The following is a 27,690-nucleotide window of genomic DNA, read 5'->3' as shown; positions in this document are numbered from 1 at the left end:
CACATGTTGCTGTGTACCCATCTGACCGATGCTTCTCATCCCGATGTGCTTTTCCAGTCTCGCATCCTAAAGAGCGACATCATCTATTAATTAACCTAAATGGTGGAACACATGCTTTCCTCTTAGCGAACGATAAACAAAACCAGATGACCCGTGAATGAAAAATAAGGTGGTGACATGCTCCAGGCAACGTTGTTCCATGATAAAGAGATACCGTCACTGCAGGATGGATGGTTTTGCCATAAAAAATGAGGCAGGGGAGAGATGGGCTTGGCTTACAGACATAGCTTTTGAGCAACCTGACACGAGCTTAAATAAATCAGTGCAGGAACTCAACAGGGCCAAGAAGGGACCAGAATCCACAATGGCAGTGCAGCGCTGAGCACCGCTTCCATGAAGCGACCACTAGCTTTGTGCAATGAGTTTCGTGGCCTCCACAGATTGCAGAGCTGTCGTGGTGAGTAATCGTCTCCTTTCCTGTTAATGTTGGAAGGATTCGATGGTGCAGACCGAACCCCTCCCTTCCCATTCCGTGCTAGGTGTGGGATGAACTGCTTGGACAGAGGCTTGTTCTGCTGGCGAGTCCTCCGGGATTCATCTCTGTGTAATATAAATCCATTTATATTGGGAATATTCTCTCCTGACCCACAGTAAAGGGTGACTGATTTCCAGCCTGAAGAACAGCACTGAGGCAAAACAGACCACAACTCTCTGTGCAAACTCCGCGAGTTCAGATGTGCCATAAATTCATGACCCTGCTAGCTCTAGGCAGAACTTGCAGAGGAATTGGAAAGATTTGTCTTTAGATTGTGCTGAGTTCACTGTTTTTCTCCCATTACTGCGTTAATTGTTGTACCTAAAGAATGTGGAGGAAAAAGGAGCAGCAGCAGCAGGATTTATACTTCAGCACAGCTTGCTTGTCAATCCTTCCTTTCTTGTTCTCTATAGCTACATGAGATGTGAATATTTATCTCAATCTTAATGAGATTGATTTGATTTAGGTCTGCAGAAGAGACACCAGAAAGATGTGACTGCTGGTCTAAAACTTTCAGCCATCTCTGATCCAGCCTGAGATGTCACAGCTGACTGCAGCAACTCAAACTGTGCAGCAAGCCTGACCAGCCCCTTTGTGACCTCCCAGCAGGAGAGACCTTCTTCACTGGTCATTGCCCTGGATGTTGCTGCAAAGCCAGTTCATGGAATCACAGAGTGGTTTGGGTTGGAAGAATCCTTAAAGCCCACCCAGTCCCAAATCCCACGGTCAGGGACACCTCCCACCACTCCAAATTGCTCAAAGCCCCATCCAACCCAGCCTTGAGCACCTCCAGGGATGGGGCATCCACAGCTTCTCTGGGCAGTCTGTGTCACTGTGCCATCATTCTCATGGTAAACAATTTTTGGCCACCTCACTAACGGGGGTTTTATCACCACGGCACAGCCTCAGCCCTTGACTCCTCTGTTATTCTTTCTAGCTCAGTCTTAACTATGAGCTCTCCAGAAGGAGCAGGGAGGTAGGATGAAACACCATCGTTTCTATGAAATCTCAGTGCCTCCTGGGCTGAGATTGGGCTATTTAGAAGCAGTGCTTGGAGAGAGGCAGCAAGAAGAAAGACTTTTACTGCAGGGTGATACAGAGAATAATGAGGGAAAATGGCAACGTGTCTGAGATGCTTGCAGTGCAGGGTTCTGCTGGCATCATTGATCTAAACACAGGCACAAGTAACAGCACTGTCCACGAGAGAGAGAAATCCACACCTGCGTGCTGCACGGATGTGTGACATGGATGGAAGGGCAGGAGCCATGAATTGTGCCCTTTTAGCAGTGCCAGAACATGGGGCTGCTGCAGTGGTCAAAAGTATTTCCAGCAATAGGGCAGATCCAGCAATAGGGCATTGGTGTTGCTTTATCAGGACATCCCCTGGTAACATCTACCACCAGCAGCTTTCAAACCAGAAGTGATTAGAAATACCTGTCAATATTTGTTCCTAGGCACTAAGAAGGAGGGACGTGGTTTGGTGGGCATGGCGGTGACGGGTCGATGGTTGGACTGGCTGGTCTTAGTGCTCTTTTCCAACCTTAATGGTTCTGTAATTCTATGATTCTATGATTCCAGGAAGGATGCCCATTGCTTCTGTGCAGCTATGCAGTCCATAGGTGCTATTTCCTCTATGAGGGTCTCCATCACGAGCTACTGCACAGAATTTCCTTTGGGACACCACAGTGGCAACCACTTGGTGGTTCTCCTCCATGGAGAAGACTCTTCAGCTGTGCTATCAATGGGACAAATATCCCAGAAACCTGCAGTGTTCCCATTAGTTTTCTTTGGCCAAACACAAGTAACATTGTGGAATCATAGAATCATTAAGGTTGGAAAAGACCACTGCACCCAACCCTCAGGGCCAAGGGTGCCAGAAGCAATGTGGGTGCAGGAGATGAGGAAGAGGATGGAGTCACCAGCAGTTCAGTGCTCAAAGATCTCTGATAGGAGGAATTATAAAGCAAGTGCACAGGTGTTAGTGCAGCAGTTCAGCTCTGGCAATTCCTGACTGCAGGAAAGGAGAGGGTTAAAAGAAAGCAAGGCCTCTCTTGGATGCTCTCAAGGACAAGCTGCAATCTCCCCAGAAGGCCTCCTACCCTTTTGACCAGCCTGGAAAGAGAATGTCTCTCATCATTAAAGTCAATTCTTCCACGATGGCAAGGAGGGGCATTTTCATGGCTGATTAGCTTTGTGAAGCTCAGGCCAATTCAGCTGTTATAGGCAGATATATTGCCTTTCTGCCTTGCAACAGCCGGAGCAGGCAATCAGTGTGCAGAGAGTGGGAGCCACAAGAATAGATCCAGCTGGGAACTGAAGAAAGTCACTGAGCTCGAAAGCCACGTTTGAAGTCCTAAAGTTTCCTGGCCACGTTCTTGGTCCCTATTCTGCCACTCTGCAGTGGGTGACCATGCCCTCAACCGCACCTGGGGAACTATGCCAGCCTGTGTACAATGGCTGAAGGCAACAAATCCACGGGGTCTGGGTGGAGGATCTCAAGACTCATGCATTAGAAACTGATTCTCTTCTCCAGCACTGCTCTATGAAGCAGTGAAGAAAACCACAGGCATTGCTGAGAGCTTCTCCAGCCCCCAAACTTAGAGCCTTCCCAACAAGTGGATGTCAGCTTCCAGTAATGTTGCTCCAGAGGCTTCTTCACCCAGCTGGTACTGAAGCCTCATTTTCTTGATCATGCCCTAAGAAACATTCTCCTGCTGACTAACCCGAATGTCACTCATTTCAATTTAAGTTTAATCAACTGGGATGACATCACTGGTCATCCCAATGGATTCTCCATCCTTTTCTCTGGGAACAAGGACTGACTGCTGATAGCTTCTCACCCCAAAGACTTTGTGTTCAAAGAAATGCCCATCCCAAAACCAAAACGAGCTCCCCTTCCAAAGCCTGTTTAATCCTTATGCCTCTACCATGGGTACCAGGCTGAAGCAAACATCAGCAGTCCCAACTCATGGACTGTGTGTCCCTCAGCAGCTTTCTGAACTTCTCTACCCATCAGCCAGGAGTCCATCGTGGTCTGTTTGCTCACACGGAAGAAGAAGCTGTAAAAAAGTGTATAGAAATGGGAAGAATACATAAGTGACAGAGCAGCTCTTGCAGAAATATCCACTCTCCCGTGCAGATGCTAGACACTCATTGATCATGGCATGGTGTCTGTGTGCAAATTGAAGGGTTTGGGTGTTAAAGCTACGGCAAAGAATGTGGAAAAAGGCTGGCATCTGGATATCTGCAGTGATACACTTCCCCTTCACCTCTATCCTGACATTTTTATAAGGCAGTGTAAAAACTTTTATATTCAACAGTGGCATTCACTGTTTATTTAAGTAATAACCATCGAGCTCGCAGACATTTCCTGGAGATAACCTTCTGGTGGGGAGCTTTCGTGCTCTCACTGCTCATCAATCCCCAGAGAATATCCTCCTTTGACACCATTATTGAGACTGCTATACGAGCACCGCTGGGACTCAGATGCCGACGCTTAATGGTGGGTTGTTATTTTTCAGCACTTAATTATGGCCGGGTGCTTGTTGTGTGTGGCTGAAATCACTCCAGCGCAATCATCCCCGCTCCCAACCCTCTGTTCCCACCCGCAGCTCCCAGTGAAACCCATTCAGCTCTTTGTTCCGTTTGCCCCAAAGCAGGTCGTTTGCTCCTGAGCAAAGCGAAAGTGGAAAAAAATCATCAAAATAATTCATGTGCCCGGCTGTGAAAAAGAGCCCCTTTCCATGATCATGAGATTTCTGTGCGAGCCGAAGGGCCGTGTGCTGGCCCGAGGGGGAGGGTTATTTATGGCACCTCTCCAACAGCACACTGGGACTTTTCCACAAACCATCACTGCTGGGGTCATTTTCCACCTCATCCCTCATACACATCGTCCTCGTGATTCCATCCTCGCCCTGCCTCGCAGGCTGAGGCCCGTACCAAACAACAGCTCCTTCTTTTCCATTTTAATTCCTTTCTCCAATGAGCTGCATCCTTTGCAACCCCCAGAGTTTGGTATTTTTTTTTTGTCTGCTTTTGCCTTAATTCTCACTATTGCTTAGAAGGACATTCCTTACTGAAGTTTATACACCACAGAAATTCAGCACATATGGTGTCCTCTGTGAAGGGAGCACAGGACCATTTTGGCCACCAGCCGTATGCCTACACTGTGCTCGACAACAGAAAAGTTCAATACTCTTGTCACCAATCCATTGCCACTAGAAGTGCATTGATCTCTTTTAAAGCTAATGGCAGGATGCAATGTCCTCGTTCTCATTACCAGATGTGACTCAATAGTGTTTCAAAGAAAACATATGAGCATTAGTCAGTGAAAGTGATGTGGTTCAACCCAAAACGAGTCAGCTGTCAGCTTCTGGTGGGATACCCTTCTATATAGGGTTCAGGCCAGTTCCAAGCTCATGGTCACAAGCGTATGGGCGAGTGGTAGATTTTAAGATTCATTGTGTAGGTCTGGAGCTCAGTGGAGGGCTTCTGGCTTGAGAGATCACCCCACAGCATGCTGCTAGGGCAGCTCTAGGCTTTCCAGACATCATTCCACCACGTTCTGTTGTCTCCAAGCTCTCATGAGCTGACTTCTTTATCCCAGAATCCCTAAAGCCGAGGTTGGAAGGGACCCATCTGGTCCAACTGCTTAAGCATAGAATCATAAAATAGAGTCATGGAATTGGAAGGGACCCTTAAAGGTCATCTGGTCTTGCAATGAACAGGGAGACCCACAGCTTCACCAGGTGCTCAGGGCCCCATCCAGCCTGACCCGAATGTCTCCAGGGAAGTAGTGCTGGTAAGGGATCTGGTGACCTCATTCTGAATCAAAATCCAGGCAAAAAAGAATTTTCAGCTTTGAAAACTGCTGAGAGTACTGTCCTCAAGCAAAGAGGACACATCACAAGCAGCCCAAGGCATTGCTGAGCATCTGAATCAGGAGTACTGGAGCTCAGACTGTGTTATGGGGAAGATGTAAGAGATCATCCTCATTGAGGATCAAGAAATTCTGATAGGGGAGCAACACTGCTGTGCTTTAGTTTGTAGTTAAACGCAAGTGAGATCCTTGTGGGCACCTGAAGGTATCTGCTGTGCAAAGCTGTGTCTGTACGGATTGCTCAGACAGCCTTTGCAACCGCATATAGACAGACCTCTTGGAAATCCCCTGCTGAACTGCCTACGGTTCTCTACTGACCACAGAGAAAACTTCTGGGACTCAAATGGAGACATCTGTGCTGTCAATATCTCACGAGACATGAGAGATGAGTCCCAGCCTTTGAGCAAGAGGCAGCAGTATTGAAAAAATATCCAATAACGCGGAGCAGATGCAGCACTTCTGGGTTGGAGCAAGGACAGCGTTCATGACTTTGCAAAGGCCATCACCGCCCACTCATTGCTGGAACACGGTTCAGCCAAGGAATGCATTTTCTTGGCTCTCCCCGACGGTTCCAGGCTTAACCACAACAACTCCTTCACGCTGATCTCTGCATGAAGCAAGCAAACGTGCTGGTCATATCGATCATCTGTGTCTCAAAGCTGTTCCTTCGAGGTGGGTATTATTGTATGTACTTAAATAGCGTATTTATCTCCCAGCACCGAGCGCCAGCTGACTCACGGATCTGCAGATAAAGCCTCTATCCGGGGTTGTTTCTAAAACACACAGTACAGCTCTAAAGACACCTCTTGGGAGCATCTCGTTGCTGGAGAGCTCCCTTTCCACCCGCATTTTCTGCTGCAGCCACCTTTGTGTGCACACGGAGTAGATGCTTTTCAGTCACCGCACGAAGCATTTCCACTCTTCCCACACTAACCTCCACATGCAGAATGTGCTGAACAAGGTTGGGTTTTTCCTCTCCCCCTGCCCCTCTTCCCTTCCTGCTGCCTCTGTTCAGACTGGACACACACGGTAACGATGCTCAAAGCAGCAGAAGAAAAGCAGCAGAGCCTTTCCTTGGATGAGTCACAACAGATTTTACATTTTAATAATGTTAAATCGAAAAAAAAGGAAAGAAAAAAAAAGAAGCAAACCCAACTCCCAGCTCTTTTTGGCTTATAATGAGACACTGTTTCCTCCCAAGAAGCCCAAGGGATTATACAGCAATATTCTCCTTGAGCCAAATGCTCTGCTTCCTCAAACAGCTGCTCAGAGCACACTTTGCAGGACAGTGCCCTCGAATTGTGCCACAGCATTGAGCTGTTCCAGCGCCCCGGGGACACAGAGATGTGAGACCCATGGGGTGCAGGTGGGTGGGAGCACAGCACACTCCTACAGTGCTCCTGGATGGAGGCACACAGCCACAGTCCCTCCTTGCCTCCAGTTCCTGGAGCCTATCACTCATACACTGTACTGGAGTCACATCCATTCCTTGTTCTTCTCACCTTCCCTTTCTCTTCCACCACAACCCCTCTCCTCCAGATTTTGCAAGGACTCAATCCTCTATGCAGAGCCCATCTGCCCGCAAACCCCACACCCTGCTCACACTGCTCTTGAAGGAGCGACACTGACTGAAACAAGTGCGGAGCGAGCATTCCTCCTTCCAAGTTTCTCTCACTCATAAAATTGCTTTAATCCTCTGTTAAGCCCTGTAATATGCAGGTATTGGTGGCTGTGCTGGAGTTAAGTAACGTGAAAATATTAATCTTGCTTTAGTGGCCAGAGTTGGTGACCAACTATTTATTTTCAAGCCCCGAGTGCTGCTCCGAGATTTTGAGGGCTGGGAGGGGTTGCACCTGGTGATGCCTTCCAATCTCAGGTTTGCACAAGACAAACACATCCCCAAACACTGTGCGTGCTCTGTATATAATTGTGCACACCCCTATGTATCTTTTTACTCCCCGGTGATGTTCACACTGCTTTTAATACAGCACTTGCTTCCACACTGTCATTAACTTGGGCTTTGTTAAACCAATTATGCTTTGCACAACTATTTTTGCGCTGGGGTGCAAGAGGCATTGGGAGAACTGGTTTCAAACCTGGATTTAAAATCAGTGGCTGCATACTGGTTTGTCTCGTCGCAATAGGAGGAAGTAGAACAAGTTGATGCAACCTGGAACCAAGTTCACTGTCTGCTGTTTCATCAGGGCATGAGGAGGTTTCACTCTTGTTAAACTGCAGGCACAAGTTCAACCACATACGCAGGCACTCCCACGGAAGTCTGACCATTCAAGCTCTTAATTACACATGGAAACATTTGGGTGAAATGTAAATTAATGCGCTCTGTGTAAACCAGAGGAACTTCTGGTGAAATCAAACAAGATTGAGGTGATTGGACAACACAAAATCATAGAATCACAGAATGGCTCGGGTTGGAAGGGATCTCAAGGATCATGAAGCTCCAACCCCCTGCCACATGCAGGGCCACCAACCTCCACATTTCATAGCAGCCCAGGCTGCCCAGGACCCCATCCAACCTGGCTTTGAACACCTCCAGGGATGGACGGGGCATCACAGCCTCTCTGAGCAGCTGTTCCAGCACCTCACCACTCTCCTCTTACAGTTGGACCAGATGACCTTGATTGTCTTCTCCAACGTTAATGATTCTATGATTCTGCAAACACAATGCCCAGCCCATGATTAAATCAGTGTAAAGCAGCATAATTTCACTCAGGGAAAAATTAGGGCAAGGCTAGGTTCTGGGCCCTCCGGAGAAGTCAGGACATATGGGGAGTACCCAACATACGGCCTTGGTGATGCTGAAGGAAGTGCAGTGTTCCTGTGGCAAGAGGTTGAGAGAGTTGGGGCTGCCCAGCATGGTGCAGGGGAGGCTCAGGGGGATTCTATCCATGCCCATAAATCCCTGCAGGGAGGTGCAAGGGGACAGAGACAGTGCCCAGAGTCAGGCCCATAGGCACTGGGCACAGCCTAGAGTCCAGGAGCTCCCCCTGCCCATCAGCAGCGGGGGGGGGGGGGGCGGTCAGCAAGCCTTTAGCAAGCCCCCACAGGCACCAGCTGCTGCCACAACCCCAATGCCTCCAGCTCAGACTCCAGAAATGCATCGCAGCCCAGCCTGTCTTCACTGTTTTGTCGGGGTTTTGCTTCCAACGCACGAAACTGCCTTGCCTCCCTTTGTTCCTGCCCAGAACGCACTGAAGAATCACGGCGGCTCTTCTCCTTTCAGCCCCCAGCTGAACGTGCCACATTGTACCGGGCTGCCTCTGAATGCACGTCTCCATTCTCTCCCTTTTGCAAGGAGAGCAGACAGAGCTGTTTTTATAGCATCCCCAGACTGCATCTGATTCGGTATTGTTGGTCAATGGTCTTTCAGTCACTTCCCACACTCGGGACTTTGCTCTGTGCTTGCAGAAAAAGGCTGCTGTATTCAGAGCGCTCTTTGCAAAGAGCAGTCTGGATGGGGTGGCTACACCGGGCAGAAGGACTGCTTGCAAACAACACATTTCTTTTTAAATAGAGTGGGATTCAGTAAATTTACACTTCTGGGGTAGATTTCCAAATATATCTGTAAGAAATGGCTTCTCAAAATGATTCTCTTCCCAAGAAGTGCAAGTGACTCGCTTTTGAATTATTATTTTCTTAATTTTCCCTCTTTTTGTGCAACGCTCTGAGTTTTGCTATGAAACTCAAGGTCATCCCAAAATACGCAGAGATTTCAGAGCAGTGGCTTCACAGAGATGATGGCTCTGTCCTGGGATCCCCACTTCCCAAATCCAGACCTAACCTCTGTTCCAGGCCCATGCACACCCACATTCTCCCAAACACACGCTCTGTTCTCACAGCCACCCAACTCGAGGCGATCGAATGCTGTTTTTCAGAGCCTGCACATCTTCCCACTAACACAGGAGAGATATATGGGACAAATCTTTCCATAAAGCTCTTTCAAGACAACCTGGAAACTGGAGCACTTTTGATCAGAGGCAGCTCAAGGCAGACGAACGTCATCCTGATAAAGCTTTCTAAATTTCGGTCTCATCAGGAAGGCTGGCTCAGGTTTGGCCAGTGTTTGAATAGAAAATCTACAAGAGCAGATGTGCTGCGAGTAACTCGGTCACCGCAGTGCCTTCCACTGAGCTGGGCCACATAGCATTACAGAATTGTATAGCATGAAAGGTGGGTTCTTTTGAGTGAGGCAGAGGAAGCATAGAATCGTAGAACGGCTTCGGTTGGAAGGGACTGTAAAGATCATCTGCTCCCATCAGATCAGCTTGCCCAGGGCCTTGTCCAACTTGGCCTTGAATGCCTCCAAGGATGGGACACTGACAGCCTCTTACAGCCTGACTACAGCTTTGTAATATTCGGTCATTCTCTGTCTGAATTTCTGCAGCCACAATGAAATTTTATTATGAGTTTCCCCCGACTCCAAAAATAAAAGGATCTAAAGCATCTGTGCACACACAAAGTATTTTACAGCTACTCATCATTAGTCATCAGACCTTTGTCCCCTGCAGCACTTTATTTACTATATTACACCCTTTGTTAAGCATTTTCTCTAAAGAACTTTGGTCACTACGTTCACATATAAAAAAAGGAAAAATAGAGGTAAACCAGAACTCTAGCAATCTCCAAGCTTGTGCCTATATGTGCTGTAATATGTGGATCATAGAATCATAGAATCATAGAATCACAGAATGGCTTGGGTTGGAAGGGACCTCAAGGATGATCAAGCTCCAGTCCCCCCCTCATAGGCAGGGCCACCAAGCTCCAGATCTAATACTAGAACAGGCTGCTCAGGGCCCCATCCAACTGGCCTTGAATATTTTCAGGGATGGGGCATCCACAATCTTGCCATGAGCCCAACATGCCCATGGCAGGATTTCCCTAATGGTGTTTGGAAGGAAGATCACACAGCAGCTGTTGAGCGCAGAGCTCACACACCTCCCATACAGCCATGGTGGTGGTGGTGTGCAATGGTCCCGGTGATGGATGGATGAATATTCTTTTCCCTTCTCCTGCTCTTTGTAATGCAAGGAGGGTATTAGGGTGTGCAGCAAGGACACGCTGTTGTACTGGCGTGATCCATGTCTAACGAGGGCAGCTGGAAGGCCATTGAGAGAAGGGAGGATTTGGGAGCATGGGCAGAGGCGGGGGGGAAAGTCAGGTTGGGTGAGGAATAGAAAAACTGGTGATGCTGGGTTGGGAGCTAATTGAGAATAGCTGGTGTCAGGCCCTTGGGAAGGGAGCTATTCTGGAGTTCAGTTCCTTGGTGGAGGAAAAATGCATTTAGAAGGTGCTGCTGGGGCTGTGGCTTCACGTGGTTTTTGACCCCAGGTATTGCTCTGACTCGACCCATTGAAGCTGCAGAGATAAAGAGGCGGAGGGACGGCACCTCTGCTGTTTACACTCCCAAGACACCCAGCCCAGCCCTGACTCAGCCCTCAGCAATGATGGTCTGATCCTATTAATATCAATGGAAGTCTTCTTAACGAGGACATAATTTCATCCCAGAGGCCAATGTGTTAACGAGCGTCTCTGGCTATCCTGTCATTGGGCATGTGAAGAGGGTAGCAACTTGACTCAGACACTGTGCAAATATGTGCACAGTAAATACGCATTTAATTTAAATATAGTGACAACGTACAGGGTCATAAAAGTTTGGCAGCAAGAGTGAAAAAGGGATGAATGCAGTTTATAACTCAGCGCTGGTGGTACATTGCCCACTGCAGCCTTGTCTGCAATCAACATCCAAGGAAACGCTTGCTTACTAATTAGCTGCTGCTTTCAAGTTGTGTGACAGCCCCCTAAGTGTTATCCTGATGACATTTTTTTTTTGCTGTGATACAAGAGACTCCTCCGTCTCTCAATAAATCCTCTTGCTATGCATGGTTTGCAAAAACACCATTGTCTTGCTGAGCCTGCTGCCAGGAAAGGGCGTTTTAATCATTCTACTATGTCTATTACAAAGTATTTCTGCTTTCCAGAATAAAAATAGCCTTGCTTGCCTTCTGAGATAACCAAACCCCTCCCCTTCCAACCCGTATTTGCGTGTTGGAAAGTTGCTTGACACACACACACACACACAAAAACAGACTTTGTGAACATTCTTCACATGTTAAAATTGGACAGATTAAACTTAATTTAACAATAATGATCTCCCACAGTTAATGTTTTATTCCAGATAGCAACAGGGCACAGTGTGATCCCTAACAAGGTCAGGAAAGGATTTCTTCTGTTGTGCAACGCTCACGGATGTTAGTCTTCTCTGAAGCATTTGAGATTGGCCACTGGCAGCTGATGAATGCAGCAGGAGCTGACAGATCAGCGTGCCATGTTGTGATAACACTTTCACCCTGCTCTCATGTGCCGGATGATCCCGTACAGCTGAGCTGATCCTCCTAAAGCCTTCATTTAAGAGCTGAAGTTTGCTTGGTAACACCAACCAACTGACCAACTCCCTCCAGCACAGATCTGATTCGTCAGTTATTATCAGTGGATTCTTTTTTTCTCTTCATTTATCAATTTTAAGGAACAAGTTGCTATAGGAAAAGGGTAGGGAGAGATACAAGGAGAGATGGCATCTTGTGTTGTGCTAACAATTTTGGGTTGAAAAAATCCCCAAGCCATGTAGCACAAAAGCTCTTCTCCAAGTTTGATGCAGAGAAATTCATCTTGAGGATGCGAACAGATTGCCTAAGTTTATTCTCATTGCATCAATCAATGTTTTTACTTTCATCCCTTGTGTTTGGCAAGAAAGGGGCAAGCAGGTGTTCTGAAAGTAAAAGTATTGATCGCTCCGATAAATACAGGTGGGCAGATCTGGGCAGAGGATGGGGATTTTATTTGACAGCAGATGCTGACCCTTGGCCACAGCAGTTAATATCTCCGTCCCAGAGAAATTTGCACCCGTGGGAACACTTTGACTCTTTGACTTAAGCTGGCTGGATCACAAGGTGGGTGCATCTTGGAGCCAGACTGGCTTGTGCTGGCAATTCCCTGGGCAGTGGCAGGGCAGTGGCTGGTCCCTGAACCCCCCCAGGGAATGCTGGCAGTTGTCTGCAACCCAGGAAAATACATGTATATAGAAATATCCCCTCTTTATGGTCCAGAGCGTTCTGGCAGTCTATTTCTCATGTGACCTTTTTTTCCTCCCTTGTCTATCAAGTAAACCCCAGCACAGCATTTTTGAAAGAAGCCAAGATTTTATCCACTTTCCTAGGCCCGAAGCAAAAAAGGCAAACAGAAATTTCATTAGAGAGTTGCTTGACTGTGAAGAAGACACATACGTTCCAGTCTTAAGATTGTTTTCTTTCCTATCTGCTCAATACCTGTCTTTTCAGTATCCCTGGTAACTCACTTGGAAGTCACTGAAGCTCCCACTGAAGAGCCTCTCTCAGCTCAGTTAGCTGGCAGCTTGATTTGTAAATACAAACGAACCACTTAAAGGCAGTGAGTTGGCTATTTTGTCTGGTTTGTTGTCTGTCTCTGCATTGCTGTGCCTAAATCCCGCTGGCCCTTTTTATGGGGAAAAATATGAGTAAAATTTCATTCAATCTCAGCTGCTGTCATCTTTCTGCAATCGAAACAAGGTTAATTAATTAAATTAATTACCCAAGTTATGAGACTGGGTCTAAGGAAAAAGTATTTTTGGCCCTGGAGGCAACCAGGGTCAGTCTGGATGGGGCTCTGAGCAGCTGATGGAGCTGTGGGTATCCCTGTTCACTGCAGGGGAATGGGGCCAGAGGGCCTTTAAGGGTCTCTTCCAACCCAACCCATTCTGTGAACCCAGCACTAATTGAGATGTCACTTGGGTGAACCCGAGGCACTATTTGACTCCACCACCTCCCTGGGCAGCCCGTTCCAGTGCCTGACCACTCTTTCAGAGAAGCAGTATTTCCTAACATCCAGCCTAAATCTTCCCTGGTGCAGCTTGAAGCCATTCCCTCCAGTTCTATCACCAGTTACACAAGAGAAGAGGCTGACCCCCAGCTCACTATAAGCTCCCTCCGGGTAGTTACAGAGAGCAAACCCTGAGCCCATGTTCTGCCATTCGCCCTGGTTGTGTGAGGAAATCCTGAGGCTCACCCACCATCACAGGCTGGAGAGCCTAGAGCATGTGAAGGAAACTGCATACAGTTTGGGGCCCCTCACTATAAGAAAGGCATTTGGAGTGTGTCCAGGGAAGGGCAGCAGAGATGTAAAGGATCTGGAGCACAGATCCTGTGAGGAGAGGCTGAGGGGATGGGATGGCTGAGCATGGAGGAGGATCAGGGGAAACCTCATGGCTGTGCACAACTGCCTGAAGGAGGCTGGGGTGAGGTGAGGTCAGCTTCTGCTCCCAGCTGGCAGCATTAGGATGAGTGGTGACAAGGGCAACAAAGCTGGTGAGGGGTCTGGAGCACAGGTCGTATGAGGAGCAGCTGAAGGAGCAGGGATTGTTCAGTGTGGAGAAGAGGAGGCTCAGGAAGACATTGTTGCTCTCTATAACTACCTGAAGGGAGGTTATAGTGAGCTGGGGGTCGGCCTCTTCTCTTGTGTAACTGGTGATAGGACTGGAGGGAATGGCTTCAAGCTGCGCCAGGGGAGATTTAGGCTGGAAATATTACTGCTCCAAAAGAGTGGTCAGGCACTGGAACGGGCTGCCCAGGGAGGTGGTGGAGTCACCGAGCCTGGAGGTGTTCAAGGAACGGTTGGATTTTGTGTCGAGGGACATGGTTTAGTGAGAGCTATTGGTGATGGGTGGATGGTTGGATGACCTTGAAGGTCTTTTCCAACCTCGGTGTTTCTGTGATTCTTTCTCTGCGACAGCCTCAAGCTGTGCCAGGGGAGGGTCAGGTTGGATATTAGGAGGAATTCCTTCCCCAAAAGAGCGGTCAGGAAGCAGCACAGACTGCACACCAACCTCCACATTTCATAGCAGCCCAGGCTGCCCAGGGCCCCATCCAACCTGGCCTTCAACACCTCCAGGGATGGACGGGACATCACAGCCTCTCTGGGATGTCTCTCTGTGTTCCAGCACCTCACCACTCTCTCTGTCAAGAACTTCCCCCCTCACATCCGACCTCAATCTCCCCTCCCTCAACTTCAAACCATTTCCCCTTGTCCTGCAGTTATCAACCTTTTCACAGAGCTGATTTCAAACTGAAAATACACCACCACCACCAAACCTAAAACTTTCTTTTGACATTTATTTCTTTCCTTCCCCCTTTCAACCTCGAGGGCTCGGAAAAACGGCTCCCAATGACGGGGCGCCCAACTCCCCCCCGCCCCCCAATCGCCTCAGTTGAGGTGAGAGGCGGGAACGGCGCCCGCCGCGCTGTGACGTCATCGCCCGCGGCCCGGCGGCGCCTCCCGGCTGCGCGTTCCCCCTCCCCCCACCCCCCCCTTTCCCGTCCCCGCCACCTCCTCGCGGCCACCGTAGCGGCGGAACACCCCCCCCCTTCCCCCCTCCCTCCGTACTCGCCGGCCACCGTCCCGGGGAGGAGGTGCCGTGGCGGCGGATGGTCCGCGTCGTCCCGCCGCCCCCCCGGCCGCCCCTCCTCCCGCAGTCGGCGGCGGCGGCGTCGGCGGCAGATGGCGCGGGAGCGCGGGGCGCGGCGGGGCCCGGGCTGGCGTGGAGGGAGGCCGAGACGTTTGCTTTTGGCTCTGCTCTTATTGCTGTTACCCGCCGTGCCGGGGCTCGGGCCCGCCGCCGCCGCTGCCGCCGAAGAAAAAGAAGAGGATGGGGGAACGGCGAAAGAATGCGACAAACCGTGCGCTAACGGCGGGCGGTGCCAACCGGGCAGCGGGCAGTGCGAGTGTCAGCCCGGTTGGGTGGGCGATCAGTGCCAGCATTGCGGCGGACGCTTCAGGTGAGGTCGGGGAAGGGGTTGAGGGGGGGTGACGAGGAGGTGCTGGGGTGCGAGGAGGCCGTTCGAGGGCTCTCAGAGGAGTGACGGGGTGGGGGGGGGGGGGGGGGAAGGGTAAGGCACGAAGAGCCCATGTGGGGACTCACCGGGAGGTGTTGTGGTGTGAGGAGCAAATATTGGAGCTGGAGAGGGGAGGCTGTCTGGGGGCTCAGGAGGAGGTCTGAGGGCTGGGTGTGGGTCTTGCAAGGCGCAGTGAGCAGGTTGGTGTGTTTGCAAGGAGCTGGGAGCATATTTAAAGGCTTCCAGAGTGGTGCGAGAAGTGGGTTTGGGGGCTCCCTTTCCCAAGAAGCAGGTGTTGTAGTCGTAGGGATCAGGACTGGGGGGTTTGTAGAAGGGTGATAGGGTGTAAGGGCTGGGTTCAAACCCAGCTTTCAAGTTGCAAGGAGCCGATCTGTGGGCTCACAATGGGGTGGCAGGGGTGTGAGGAGCCCATCTGGAGGTTCACAGAGGTGGTGAATTTCTGAGGTTGGTTGTGGAATGCATGAGGGTAATGGGGAAGAGAGACAGACCCCAGCCAGGGTGTTAGGTGTAGGGTTGGTAGTACTGTTAGAGTGGGGATATTGGAGGCTTGGGTGTTCCCAGCTGGGTCTGGGAGCAGTGGGAAGTGGGTGCAGGGCTGTGGGGAGGAGAAAAGTGGGAGATGGTAGCAATGGATTGGGAGCGATTAGGTTTGATTTGTGTATGGGCTGGAGAGAGAGTGAGGTTGGGCTTATTGATGGGAGAAACATGGTGGGGGGGTTGGGGTTGTATGGGAGTTGGGTGGAGTAGGGGCAGGATCCAGCTAGCAGCAGGTTGTGGTGGGGCAGGAATGTGTAAGGCTGAGGGGGGGGGGGGGCGGGGGGAGATGCAGCTTTTAGGGTGGGTAAGAGCAGTGCTGGCTGTTGGGGAGGGACAAGGGAGTGATGGATTGGTTTGCTTGGGGATGAGGCCAGAGCTGAACCAACAGCACTGGGGCTGGTGTGCAGGGTTTGCCTCTGGGCTGGAGCCTTTTTGGGGGGGGATATAAGGCTAAAAAGTGGTTCTTGGCAAAGCAGCCCTGCGTGCTTTCAGACAACATGCATGTGTGTGTGTATGATGCTGAGGAGTGCCTGTGGGGTGATCTCTGGGTTGTACTGTGCGGGTACAGCAGTGTTGAGACCGTTTATGGTGGTGATGGGATGCTGAATTGGGCTGTGTCTGTCCCACTGTGTGCCAGATTGGAAATTCATGCAGAAATAGGTTGGGAGTGCACCCTGGCTTCACTTACTGTTTGCAGCAGAAGCGTCTGTAAGATGGTTACCTGCTCTGCTTTTAGCAGTGTGTGTCTGCATGTGTTAGGTGAATTCTCAGCAGGGTTGATTCTTGGGGAAGAAGGAAATGAAAATGTTATCCTGGGCAGCGCTGCCTTCTGGGGGAGCTCCTATGGAAAGCACCATCCGCTCTCTGGTGATGCTGAATGTAAATTTGGGGAAAGAACAGCTGCATGCACAAGGAAAAACACTTTGTATGCTTGAGAAGTTGAGGTTCATAAAGATACCTATAATTAGTACTTTTTTTTTTTTTTTCTAATTTATATTTTTATTTACATGGGATGGATGTGCGATGCAGCTGATCATAAAGGGATTTTCCAAGGAAACTCTGGAAGCTGAAAGCTTCCTTTTGAATGTTTATAGCCAGCATCATGATAAGTATTTCCCTCTCATCTAGAGAGCTTTTTGAGATAGCTACTTATGCCTTAGCTTCCTCAAGTACTTGAGGATATTTGTAAGTTGAAGGGGACCAAATCTGAATAGAGGCAGAGCGACGGTGAAGTGCTGCTGGGTAACAAAAGAGCTGGTAGACATGAGCTGCAGGCTGCTTTTGTCTGTTTTGATGAAGCTCCTTGTTGTTTCTTCACACACGCTCCAGTGTAAAATTTCCACTGAAAATATCAGCCCGTGTTCTTCTCTCCATCTGCTTCGTTTACCTGTTTGCCTGTTGGTTTGTGAAACAAAGTTCCTTGTCATGGTTTTAGACTTTGAGCCTTGAGAAAAGTGCCAGCGAAGGTTTCTCAGCAGTGCTCAGAGCTTTGCAGCCATTGCTCATGTGCATTGAGCTTATACCCTTTCCTCTGTCAGAAATGGCATTGCAGCTTTTCTTTCATTTTTAATTACTTTTTGTGGTTGCCAAGAGCTTGGCTTTAAAAGATTTGCAGGTAGGAATAGGAAGTACGAGGGCAGGTGAAAATTACTTTGTAAGCGTGGCATATTCCACATGCTTATCTGCGTGACTGTGAATTGTAATTAAATTCGGCATGTTAATCACTTTGTTCTTTATCTAGATATTTGTGATGACTGTATCTGGGGTCTTGGCTGGTTTATGTTGTGTGCCAGAGCTGTCATGACACACAGCCTGTGCTTCACCCTCGCTTCTTCCTATGTTAGCAGCTGCAACCTTGTGGCTTCGTGCTGCAGCCCGTGAACACTCTCTCTACACACTGAGAGCAAGTCTTAATAGTGGTTAGAAATAAGGTTAGCAATCCAAAGGTGGACTGTTTTCTTTCTTTCTCAAACCCTGCAAAGGGGAGATCGCTTGCAATGCAGTGCTGGGGATGTGTTTCTGTTCTTTCTGAGGATATGCAGTGTGCTGTGACTTCTGGAAGATGATGTGGGAGAAGCTCACCTGCATGTGGTTGTGTTGGTGGTAGTTTATAGCTGGAGGAGGCTCAGCGGAGACCTCATCACTCTCTGTTGAGGTTAGAATGAGGTGGGGGTCGGCCTCTTCTCTCTGGTAAGAGTGATAGAATTAGAGGGGATGGCCTTAGTTGTGCCAGGAGGGAGTCAGGTTGGATCTTAGGAAACATTTCTTCCCTAAAAGAGTGGTCGGGCATTGGCACAGCTGCCCAGGGAGGTGGTGGGGTCACCGTCCTTGGAGGTGCTCCAGAACTGTGAGGATGTGTGGCACTGAGGGATGTGGTCAATGGGCATGGTGGGGCTCGGTGAGCTTAGAGGTCGTTTCCAACCTGAGCAATTCTATGATTCATGGTGCACTTGGGTGTGTGTAAGAATGAGGTTTGAATTAGATGTCCCTCTTCAGGATGAGGAAGCAGTCACCTCAGTTTGTCAAAGGCAGAGCCCCAAAGGTTTCACATAAAACTTTGTGAAGTTTTCTTGTTCAAGAGGTAAAAGGCAGGCTCTGTGACGCTGCTGTAAATGGCTTTATTGGCTAGAGGTTGTATTCAGGGTTCTTGCCTTCTGAAAAGGTAACTGTGCCAATTGTGTCTGTAGAATCAGAGTCATTAAGTTTGGAGAAGACATCTAAAATTCCCAACCCATCCCCACCATGGCCATAACCACGTCCTTCAGTGCCACGTCTCCATGGTTCCTGTACACCTCCAGGGCCAAAGACTCCATTGCTGAGCAATCTGATGTATGGCTCTAGTTGGAAATGTGAACAGTTTGTATTTTGAGTTCAGAATCAGATAGCAAATGTTTCCAGGAAACTGAGTTTTGTGTGCAAGGGGATTCTTCTCCTTCTCTGGTAAAACTTGTTTCATTTTTGGGGTGGGAGATGGAAAATGCAAAGCAATGCTTAGCAATGGAACAGAACAAGGGAAGGAAAATATCAGAGATGAGCGTATCTTTTAAATGGCCTTTTTATTAATTTAATGGAGGCAGTTACGGGCTGCTGATTGAACGTTATGAAGGAGTCTGTGGTAAGGCAGTTTCCTTGGCCAAAGAATATTACAGAGAAGAGGGATTTTATCTGCAGAAGATTTGGGGTAAATCATCACCTGAGAGAGTTGCAAGCTGGCAGAGAACTGTCACAGTTCCCCTTGTTCAATAAATGGGAACGTTGGTCGAAAGCTGGTACGCAGAACTGCTTTCTTTACAAAGCTACCTGATGCAGTTCGGAGCCTTAGGAAAGTCAGAAAGCAGCTTAATAAATTAGAGGATGTTGGCAATTTGAATCAAATCATTTTAAGTGCTGAAATTAGATTTGGGTGCTGCATTTGTTCCTGATCCCAATTCCATTCTCTCTTATCATTGTGCTTGAAAATGATTTTCTCTTTCACGTTGCTGAGATTTTACTACGGTTGGTCAGAGAACAAAGAGTCCTATGTGAAATAATGCTGTATTTTTGACAAAATATCTAAGTGCATTTATACTCTGCTGAATGGCCATTGTTGTGCAATGATGCACAGGTTTTCTTTTGCCTCTTGTGAGGCCCCATCTGGAGTACTGCATCCAGGCCTGGAGCCCCCAGTACAAGAAAGATGCAGAGCACTTGAAACAAATCCAGTGGAGGGCCACTCAGATGATCAGAGGGCTGGAGCACTTCTCCTGTTGAGAAAGGTTGAGGGAACTGGGCTTGTTTAGCTTGGAGAATAGAAGGTTCTGGGGAGACCTCATTGCTGCCTTCCACTACTTGAAGGGAGCGTATAAGCAGGAGGGGTAATGGCTGTTTATGAGGGTGGATAGTGATAGGACAAGGGGAATGGTTTTAAACTGAGACAGGGGAGGTTTGGGTTGGATATTAGGAGGAAGTTTTTCACTCAGAGGGTGGTGAGGCACTGGAACAGGTTGCCCAAGGAGGCTGTGGATGCCCCATCCCTGCAGGCATTCAAGGCCAGGCTGGATGTGGCTCTGGGCAACCTGGTCTGCTGGTTGGTGACCTGCCCATAGCAGGGGGTTGGAACTGAATGAGCATTGTGCTCCTTTGCAACCCAGGCCATTCTATGATTTAGATGTTTGCAGTATACTCACTTCTGACTGAAGTAACAAGGAGGTAACAGCAGAAAACACAGGCTGGAAGAAAGGCAATGCAGTGCACTCTGCGTCCACTGTCCTCTCTGCTTTGTGCACATCAGATGTTGTCACTGTGGAGCACAGGTAGTTGGAACCATCGAGCAGCTCACAGCACAACCCAAGAGCAATGGGAGCAGTATCTGCTTCCCAACTGCTGAGCACTGAGAGCTCCAGGACAGGCACAGGTAGAGCATCATATCTCTGTGCCACCCAATTCCAGCAGCACACTGCTGCCCTCCACCTTCCTGTGGGGATTTCCTTGGCACCCAGCACACAGGGCATTTCTGTCCCATTTCTCTCTCAATATCACCCCACCAACTGACTCAGTTTAGCAGAAGTTGTCTGATGCTGCTCTGGGTTCTTTCCATTATTTCACAAGCTGTTTTTTATTTCGTCGCAGCTCCAAAATAGACCCACAACCCAACTGGGTGTTCGTTACCATCTTAAACAATTTACAGTTAACGTAGATGTGTGACAGATCTCTCCTTCCTGGCTTGTTTCTCTGCACATTTCAAACCCCAAGCTTACTGTGCATAACGTCTGCGTCGATGATGATCCAGGCTGAAAACCCACTATCTATTGAGATGATGTTGCTGCTGACCAAACTGCTGCATTTCTGCATTAGTTTATGATCCCCTTGGGTGTTCTTCTCCTAATCAGTCAGTTTCCTTCAAGGAATTCTCTTTTTCAGTTTGAAGTTCCAAGCTCAGCACTTGGAATTGGCTCCTTGATCTGGTGGAGCTTTGCTTTCTTTGTGCACTCAAAGTTTTCTTTGCAAGCAGTTCTTTAGGAGCTCTTAAATCATGCTTACTAAGCCACGGTGAAAAACTACAGTAGAAATGCAGAAGGCGGGATTGAGAGTTAACTTGATTTGGTGAGGAAAGTGGTTTTAGAGGAGGAGCAAGCCTCTGCAAACTGAAGTTTGCCCAAAGAAGAAGGAGCACACCCATTTTATTCATAGACTCATAGAATGGTCTGGGTTCAAAAGGACCACAGTAATCATTTGGTTTCAACCCTCCTGCTGTGTGCAGGGTCTCCAGCCACCAGACCAGGCTGCCCAGAGCCACATATTCCACAGTATTCTAGCACTTTGTTCTTGCATTGCTGTATGCTGAAGGCTGCCCGTGTAGCCTCCACGGTGTCTTGAAAACTGAGTGGAAAACTTGATAATCAATAATGCAGCACAGGACAGACACGATCATTTGCTATTGTGCATGGCTTTGAATCCAATAGTCATGAAGCCACTGAAGTGCTCAAGCATTGGTGATGTATGATTGTTGCTTCCTGCTTTTGTTCCCTTGCTTTGTTTGTGGCAGATTCTCAGGGAGCTCCTTTGGATTTGAGATCACTGCTAATGTGCTTTCCTCCCTTTCCTTAAAGTAAATGTTTATTTGATATCTCTCTGGACAAATGGTGACACAGGTTGCCAAAAGGATTTCAGTGGATGTGTTGCATACACAGGATTCAGGCATGATTCTGACTTCTAAAACCTTTATTCCTTGGGATTCTCAGAAGGAAAGGGACCCATCCTGGTTGTGAAATGGGAAGGGATGGCGAAGGGACCTGAGCTGCACACTGAGCAGTCCTGATGTAAAACCTCATAAGCTAAATTTAGTGTGTCAGAACAGTGGAGGGCTTTTAGAAAACTGCTTGGAAGGAAATGCACTAAGAATTTGGGGCTGGTTGTAGCCTTACTCATGTGGAATGTGCTAAGAAGGATTTGAATGGCAACTGATGGGCTGAGCGATGTTCCTGGTAAGGAAGGGCAGCTGGCTGCTAGACCACATGGGATGAAGTACTTGAGGGTGCCCTGCATCTCATCAGTGTGCCTGCTGCCCGTTGTGCCCTGATAGGGTAAAACTGCAGTGTCACCAGAATCTGAATTTTCAGTTCTCCGAAAATGCAGAAGCAGAATTCACTTGATGTGAGGGTGATAGTTGCCAGCTGAGGTTTTCCACCATGTAAGGTGACGATGATGATGGTTTTTTCCTGCTGGGTTTGTAGCTGCATACACCACACACATCATCTCGCATGAGCTTAATGGGTGTCACAGAGGTACAGACCAGCACTGTTGCTCTATGTAGGTAAGGAGAGCATTACACAGTCCACTGAGGGGGAGAATTATTTGCACCTCTGCTCAGCTCTGTGCAGGGTGTGCAAATGCAGAGGTGACAATCCCACTTCTGCTCTTCGCATTCTCTCTGTGTGTCTCATTTTCCAGGAGCCTTAGTTTTTTGTTTGCTAACTTCTCTGCTCTGAAAGGATACATAAGAAGCGTGGTGAAGGTAGGAGAAATACCCTTTGGAAGAGTTTCTTATTAGTCCGTGTTTGTATTGCATGAAAATTTAATACCTGCCTCTGAGGTTGTGCTTGTCTGCTATAAGAGGCTCAGCACAGACAAATTAGCATTCCTATAAACTCATTTTATGCACTTAAATACAGAAGGCCGGGACTATTTTTTCCATTCAGAAAATTTAGCCTGGATTTAATATCATTTCATTGTCATAGAATTCTAAAATGGTCTGGGTTGCAAAGGAGCACAGTGCTCATCCAGTTCCAACCCCCTGCTGTGTGCAGGGTCACCAACCAGCAGCCCAGGCTGCCCAGAGCCACATCCAGCCTGGCCTTGACTGCCTGCAGGGATGGGGCATCCACAGCCTCCTTGGGCAACCTGTTCCAGTGCCTCACCACCCTCTGAGTGAAAAAGCTCCTCTTAATATCCAAGCTAAACCTCTTCTGTCTCGGTTTAAAACCATTCCCTCTTGTCCTATCAAGAGGAAAGAGTAACCGTGCCTCCAATGCATGCACTTTGAAAGTGGTGTTATTTTTTCCTCCTTGCTGTTGTTCCCCTCCTTAGTATTGCCACAAAGAAATGGCACTGCAGCACATTCTGCTTTGGTGAGTTGCTGCTGATGTAAGGTATGGCTGTGCTCGGTGTTGGGGTTTTTTCAGTATCTTTGTGCACCCGGTGTTATATCCTTCCTTTCACAGCTCTGCAGAGCTCTCAGCATTGCTCTGATGGTGCTGTCACCAGATTCTTTGCATGTGATTGCCTTATCTGGAGAAAATCTATGCCTGAGGTTCGCTTTGCACACAGGTTTTGGATTTCAGTGTTTGCCGTGATCAAGAACGTGTTTGCATTTTCTAAAACAAACTTTCCAAGACAGCTTTGTGAGAGCCTTTCGGTAGCACCGTGCAGCACGTTTGCTGTCATAGTTGTGCACCAGCCTGTTTAATGATTAATTTACGAGGCTGGTACCTATTAATGCAGGCCAGAGGGTGTAGTGTGAATTTTAGAGCCATCTCAGTGCTTGGGATCTCCAATATCTGCTGTTGTTACACAGCTGTCATCCTTATTTTTTGCTATCTGAGATAAGGAAGGGGTGTAATGATGAGGTCAGTTGCTTGTGGTTTTTCTTTTTCTGTAGAAAAAAGTGAAGCTAAGTTTCTTGTTGTGCAAGATACACTCTGTGCTTCCAAATGCCTTTATTTATAGTTGCTTCTTGCATGCCTGACAGTCTGTTAGTGCACTTCTGTTAACTGATTGATTTATAGCATCCAAACACATAGCAGGGAGGTCCTTCAACGCGGGTCAGTCGGTGGCTGCTTCTCACAAGCGCAGGTTGCAGAGATCCTTTCAAGTTGCTGTTTTTCATTTTGAGAATGGCAATGGGTGTTTAAATGTGCCCTCGTTCAACTACTGGCGTATGAATCATTTTGAGGAGGTGTTGAAGTAGTTCAAAGTCAAAAACAAGACTTCTTTCCCTATGCGCAGTCCCTCTGAAACGTCCATTCTGACACTGCTGGTAACGTTGGGTGGTTTGTTGTTTGTTTTATTTTTGTGGTTATTGCTTTGTTGTTGTGTTGTTTTGTTTTGTTGGTGGTTTTTTTTCCTAACAGTGAATATGCTGATATTTTATTAACACATTTTGAACTCGTGGTATAAATTCAGACAAAAATCCAACCTCATTACTTAATAGCATCCAAGTGTGAATTTTTGGATCGTTTGCTGCTGTTCTCAGGAACCTGAACTGTTCAAGACTTCACATGCAGACACTTGTGGTGTGGATATGTGTGTGATTCCCTAATGGCATAACTCACACTTTGCCCAGGTTTAGTATTTGACATGAAGGGGTGGGGAGGTGGTGAAAGTTGGGAATGTGAGGACCAGCTTGTAAAGCTGGAAGGGATTCCATTATAAGAAGTCACGGCTTTAAGTTGCACCATGAGAGGTTCAGGTTGAATATTAGGAATAATTGCTTCTCTGAAAGAGTGGTCAGGCACTGACACAGGCTGCACAGGGACACAGGGGAGTCACCATCTCCAGAGATGTGCAAGGGCTGAGGAGATGTGGCACTGAGGGATGTGGTCAGTGGGCCTGATGGGGTGGGCTGAGGTTGGACTTGGTGATCTCAGTGGTCTTTTCCAGCCTTAACAATTTTATGAATAGCACCTACAGAAGGGGGAAATGGGGTGAGTGGACTTTAGTCCTGAAAAGGCAAAGAGAATGAATAAAGTCCCAATCTAATTTGGCACATCGGTTGGTTTTATAGAGTGCATGAGCTACTATGAAATTTTGGTAAGGTTTAGCCCTCAGTGGGCTGGCTTCTGTTCTGTCCCACTTGCGAGGCCTGCACTGAGCTCAGCTGCAGCGGAGATGGGAAATGGGTGTGAAAATGTGGGCTGCCCTTTGTCACAGCTACTCACCATGAATGCAATGCAAAGATGCTTAGTCTTCATATTGTGTGAGCTGTGGGATTCCCCTCGGAAATGAACTGGCACAGATTGCCCAGAGATGTGGTTGATGCCCTGTCCCTGGAGACTTTCAAAGCATGGCCCAGGAAGCCCTGGGCATCCTGCTGTAGCTGTGCTGTCCCTGTTCGTTGCAGGGGAGTTGGACTGGATGGCCTTCAGAGCTCCCTTCTAAGTCTAAAGGATTCTATGTTTCTATTGCAGCCGGCGGTGGTGTTTCATTTCCTCTTCAGTTCTGCCAGAACCAGAAGTGCCACCATAGCAAATGATTTGTTTTGTTTAGAAAACATGCAGGGTGTAGCTTGAGCATCCATAGGATGCAATTGCCTGGAGAACAACTGACTGCACAGTTTCAGCAGTAGAGCAGAACTAGAGCTCATCTAATCTTGGTGTACTTTCCCTATCAATGAAAGAAGGATGAGCTATTTATAGGTTCAGAAGATGTTCTGATGAAGATGTTATTCTCACGGAAATGTGATGGTTTAAAAGCAGTTGTAGTGGCTGGTTTGCATGGCAAGTGGTATTCCAACTTTTGCCTGTTGAGACAATTATACTGCCCTACAGAAGAAATGTAGTTAATGTTGCTATAAATACACCTAAATCAGTGTCACTGAGCCTTATGAAATAGGATGTTCTGTGTTAAAAGGGAGGAAGTTTAAAATGTGATCTTAATTCCTCTATTCAGCTCTGAGAGGAATTTGTCATGTGGAATTTAAAGAGAAAAAGTCTTGATGCGAAAGTCCTGTTATCTGATCAGAGCTGATCGAGGCATCAGAGCATCTTTTGTGCCCGAGGTTTGCTGCTCTCAGTACAAGATGGGTGTGTGTGAGAGCATCATGTGTGAAATGAGATGCCGTGTTGAAGAAATGATCCATTTTCTTACTGCCTGAAACCTGCTGGTCTTTCAGCATCTCAAGGCGCGTGGGGCTGGAACAACTAGGATAAGAGGTAATAGCCTTAAGCTGCACCATGGGAAGCTCAGGTTGGATGTTAGGGATAATTTCTTCTCAGAAAGCAGTCAGGCACTGGCACAGCTGCCCAGGGAGTGGTGGAGTCACCGTCCCTGGAGGCGTTCAGGAGCCATGGAGATGTGGCACTGAGGGACGTGGTCAGTGGGCATGGTGGGATGGGTTGGGGTTGGACTTGGGGATCTTAGTGCTTTCTTCCAACCTTAATAATTCTACAGTTCTATCATGAGTGCAGACATGAAGGTGGAAGGTCTCACCCTATGCAGATGTATACTTGGCCTCCTCGAGCAGCAAGCTGGGTGTTAGTATGAGGTTTACCAGGATTGGGGAGATCTTGCAGGACCCTCCCAGGCAATGTTCTATGGGGCTGGAGGGACCCCCAGCAAGGCTGAGGGAGGGAGGTTTTTGGTTTTTTTTCTTTCTTGTAGGTTGAGGAATTGTAGTTCATCATCCTGGGAAATCAGCATAGCTACTGAGCTAAAAGCATAGGCTGTGCCATGGGACTCATGGTGTGCAACTGCTGGGATCCAAGTATTTTTCCTGTTCACTTTTTGTAACCTTTGCATTCCTCCCCAGTCCATAGGTCTTTGTGCAGCCTTCCAAGAAGGATCAGTGGTTCTGATCTCCAGACAAAGCATTTGAGCTTTTCTTTATATGCTGTGAGGAGCAGAGCAGCGTGCTCTGCCTGTTGTCTTACAGACCCACTGCAGCTTGGAAATGGTAGGGAGTGTCCCCTTGTCCTCCAAAGACCCCATATCTGTAATGTTACCTGGAAGAGGTGTTTCTCCATTGTGTCTACTGTGAAGTCAGCTCTCAGAAACAGTTTGCTCTTATTTTGTGTGTGTTGAAGTACACAGTGGACATGATGGGGATGGGTCTACGGTTGGACTTGATCTTAGAATCGTAAAGGCTGGAGAAAACCTCTTAAGATTTCTGTTTAACCTCTAATTGTATACATTTCTTGCTGCTTTAACCTTATGTGCCTTATTTAGATTTCCTTTTAGGAGGAGGTTTTTCACACAGAGGGTGGTGAGGCACTGGAACAGGTTGCCCAAGGAGGCTGTGGATGCCCCATCCCTGCAGGCATTCAAGGCCAGGCTGGATGTGGCTCTGGGCAGCCTGGTCTGCTGGTTGGTGACCCTGCACGTAGGGGCTTGGAACTGGATGAGCATTGTTTTCCTTTTCAACCCAGGTCATTTTATGATTCTGTGATGGAGTTCTGGGCATCAGATCTGCAAAAGGTTGGACTTCTCATAGCTGAGCTTCTTGGCCTTCTCTTTGGAGCTGTGAGTGCAGGCTGGTTGCATCTCTCTGCCTCATGGGACTACAGCACTGGCATTGCTTATTCATGTAGTGTCTTACAGCACAGCAGCTTTACAAATGGTGTGGCCAGAAGCAACAAATTTGCACTAAAAAATTAGGAGTAGCCAGATGAAGGCCACTTGCTGTCAATACTGGAGGAAATGCACTGCTGTGAATGGTTTCTGTGGTATCTGTCTCACATCTGAAGAAGAAAAGCTTCTCATTTTGAGGCTAGCAAGCGACATGGAGAATTTTTATGTTCTAATTTACACGTGTAAAGGTGCTGTGTGTAATAAACAGAGTGCTGGAACCCCTGTGGGAGTCTGAGCTGTTGACAGGCTGAGGATTTACAGCAGGTTGGGATTGGGACTTGGCACAAATTGCTTTTACTTTAATCTCCAGTTAAATGAAAAAATGATAGCTATGATTTTAATGGGGTTATAACATGTATACATCCAGTGACCTTCTGGCAGGTCGGCAGAGGCTCTCCTTTCTGCTAATGACTTAGAGTGGAAATCACTTGATAGCAAAGAAAACTTTCTATAAGCCTTTTCTTTTGGCCAGAAAT

The 27,690-nt window shown here is 48.0% G+C and overlaps 1 protein-coding gene across 1 annotated transcript in view; it reads left to right on the top strand.

Moving 5' to 3' along the window:
• The first annotated feature begins 13,707 nt into the window (after positions 1-13,707).
• ATRN (attractin) overlaps positions 13,708-27,690 on the top strand; it is a 147,014-nt gene continuing 133,031 nt past the window's right edge. Inside the window, 5 exon segments of the mRNA XM_042811734.1 lie at positions 13,708-13,745; positions 14,710-14,812; positions 14,814-14,882; positions 14,885-14,947; positions 14,949-15,277. Coding sequence (XP_042667668.1) covers positions 13,708-13,745; positions 14,710-14,812; positions 14,814-14,882; positions 14,885-14,947; positions 14,949-15,277 — 602 coding nt within the window.

Source organism: Centrocercus urophasianus, unplaced genomic scaffold, assembly GCF_019232065.1.
Source record: "Centrocercus urophasianus isolate 14NV4802_14NV808 unplaced genomic scaffold, USGS_Curo_1.0 seq_13, whole genome shotgun sequence".
Taxonomy (NCBI): domain Eukaryota; kingdom Metazoa; phylum Chordata; class Aves; order Galliformes; family Phasianidae; genus Centrocercus; species Centrocercus urophasianus.
The sequence above is the reverse complement of the archived record's forward strand: the minus strand, read 5'-3'. Positions and strand labels throughout refer to the sequence as shown.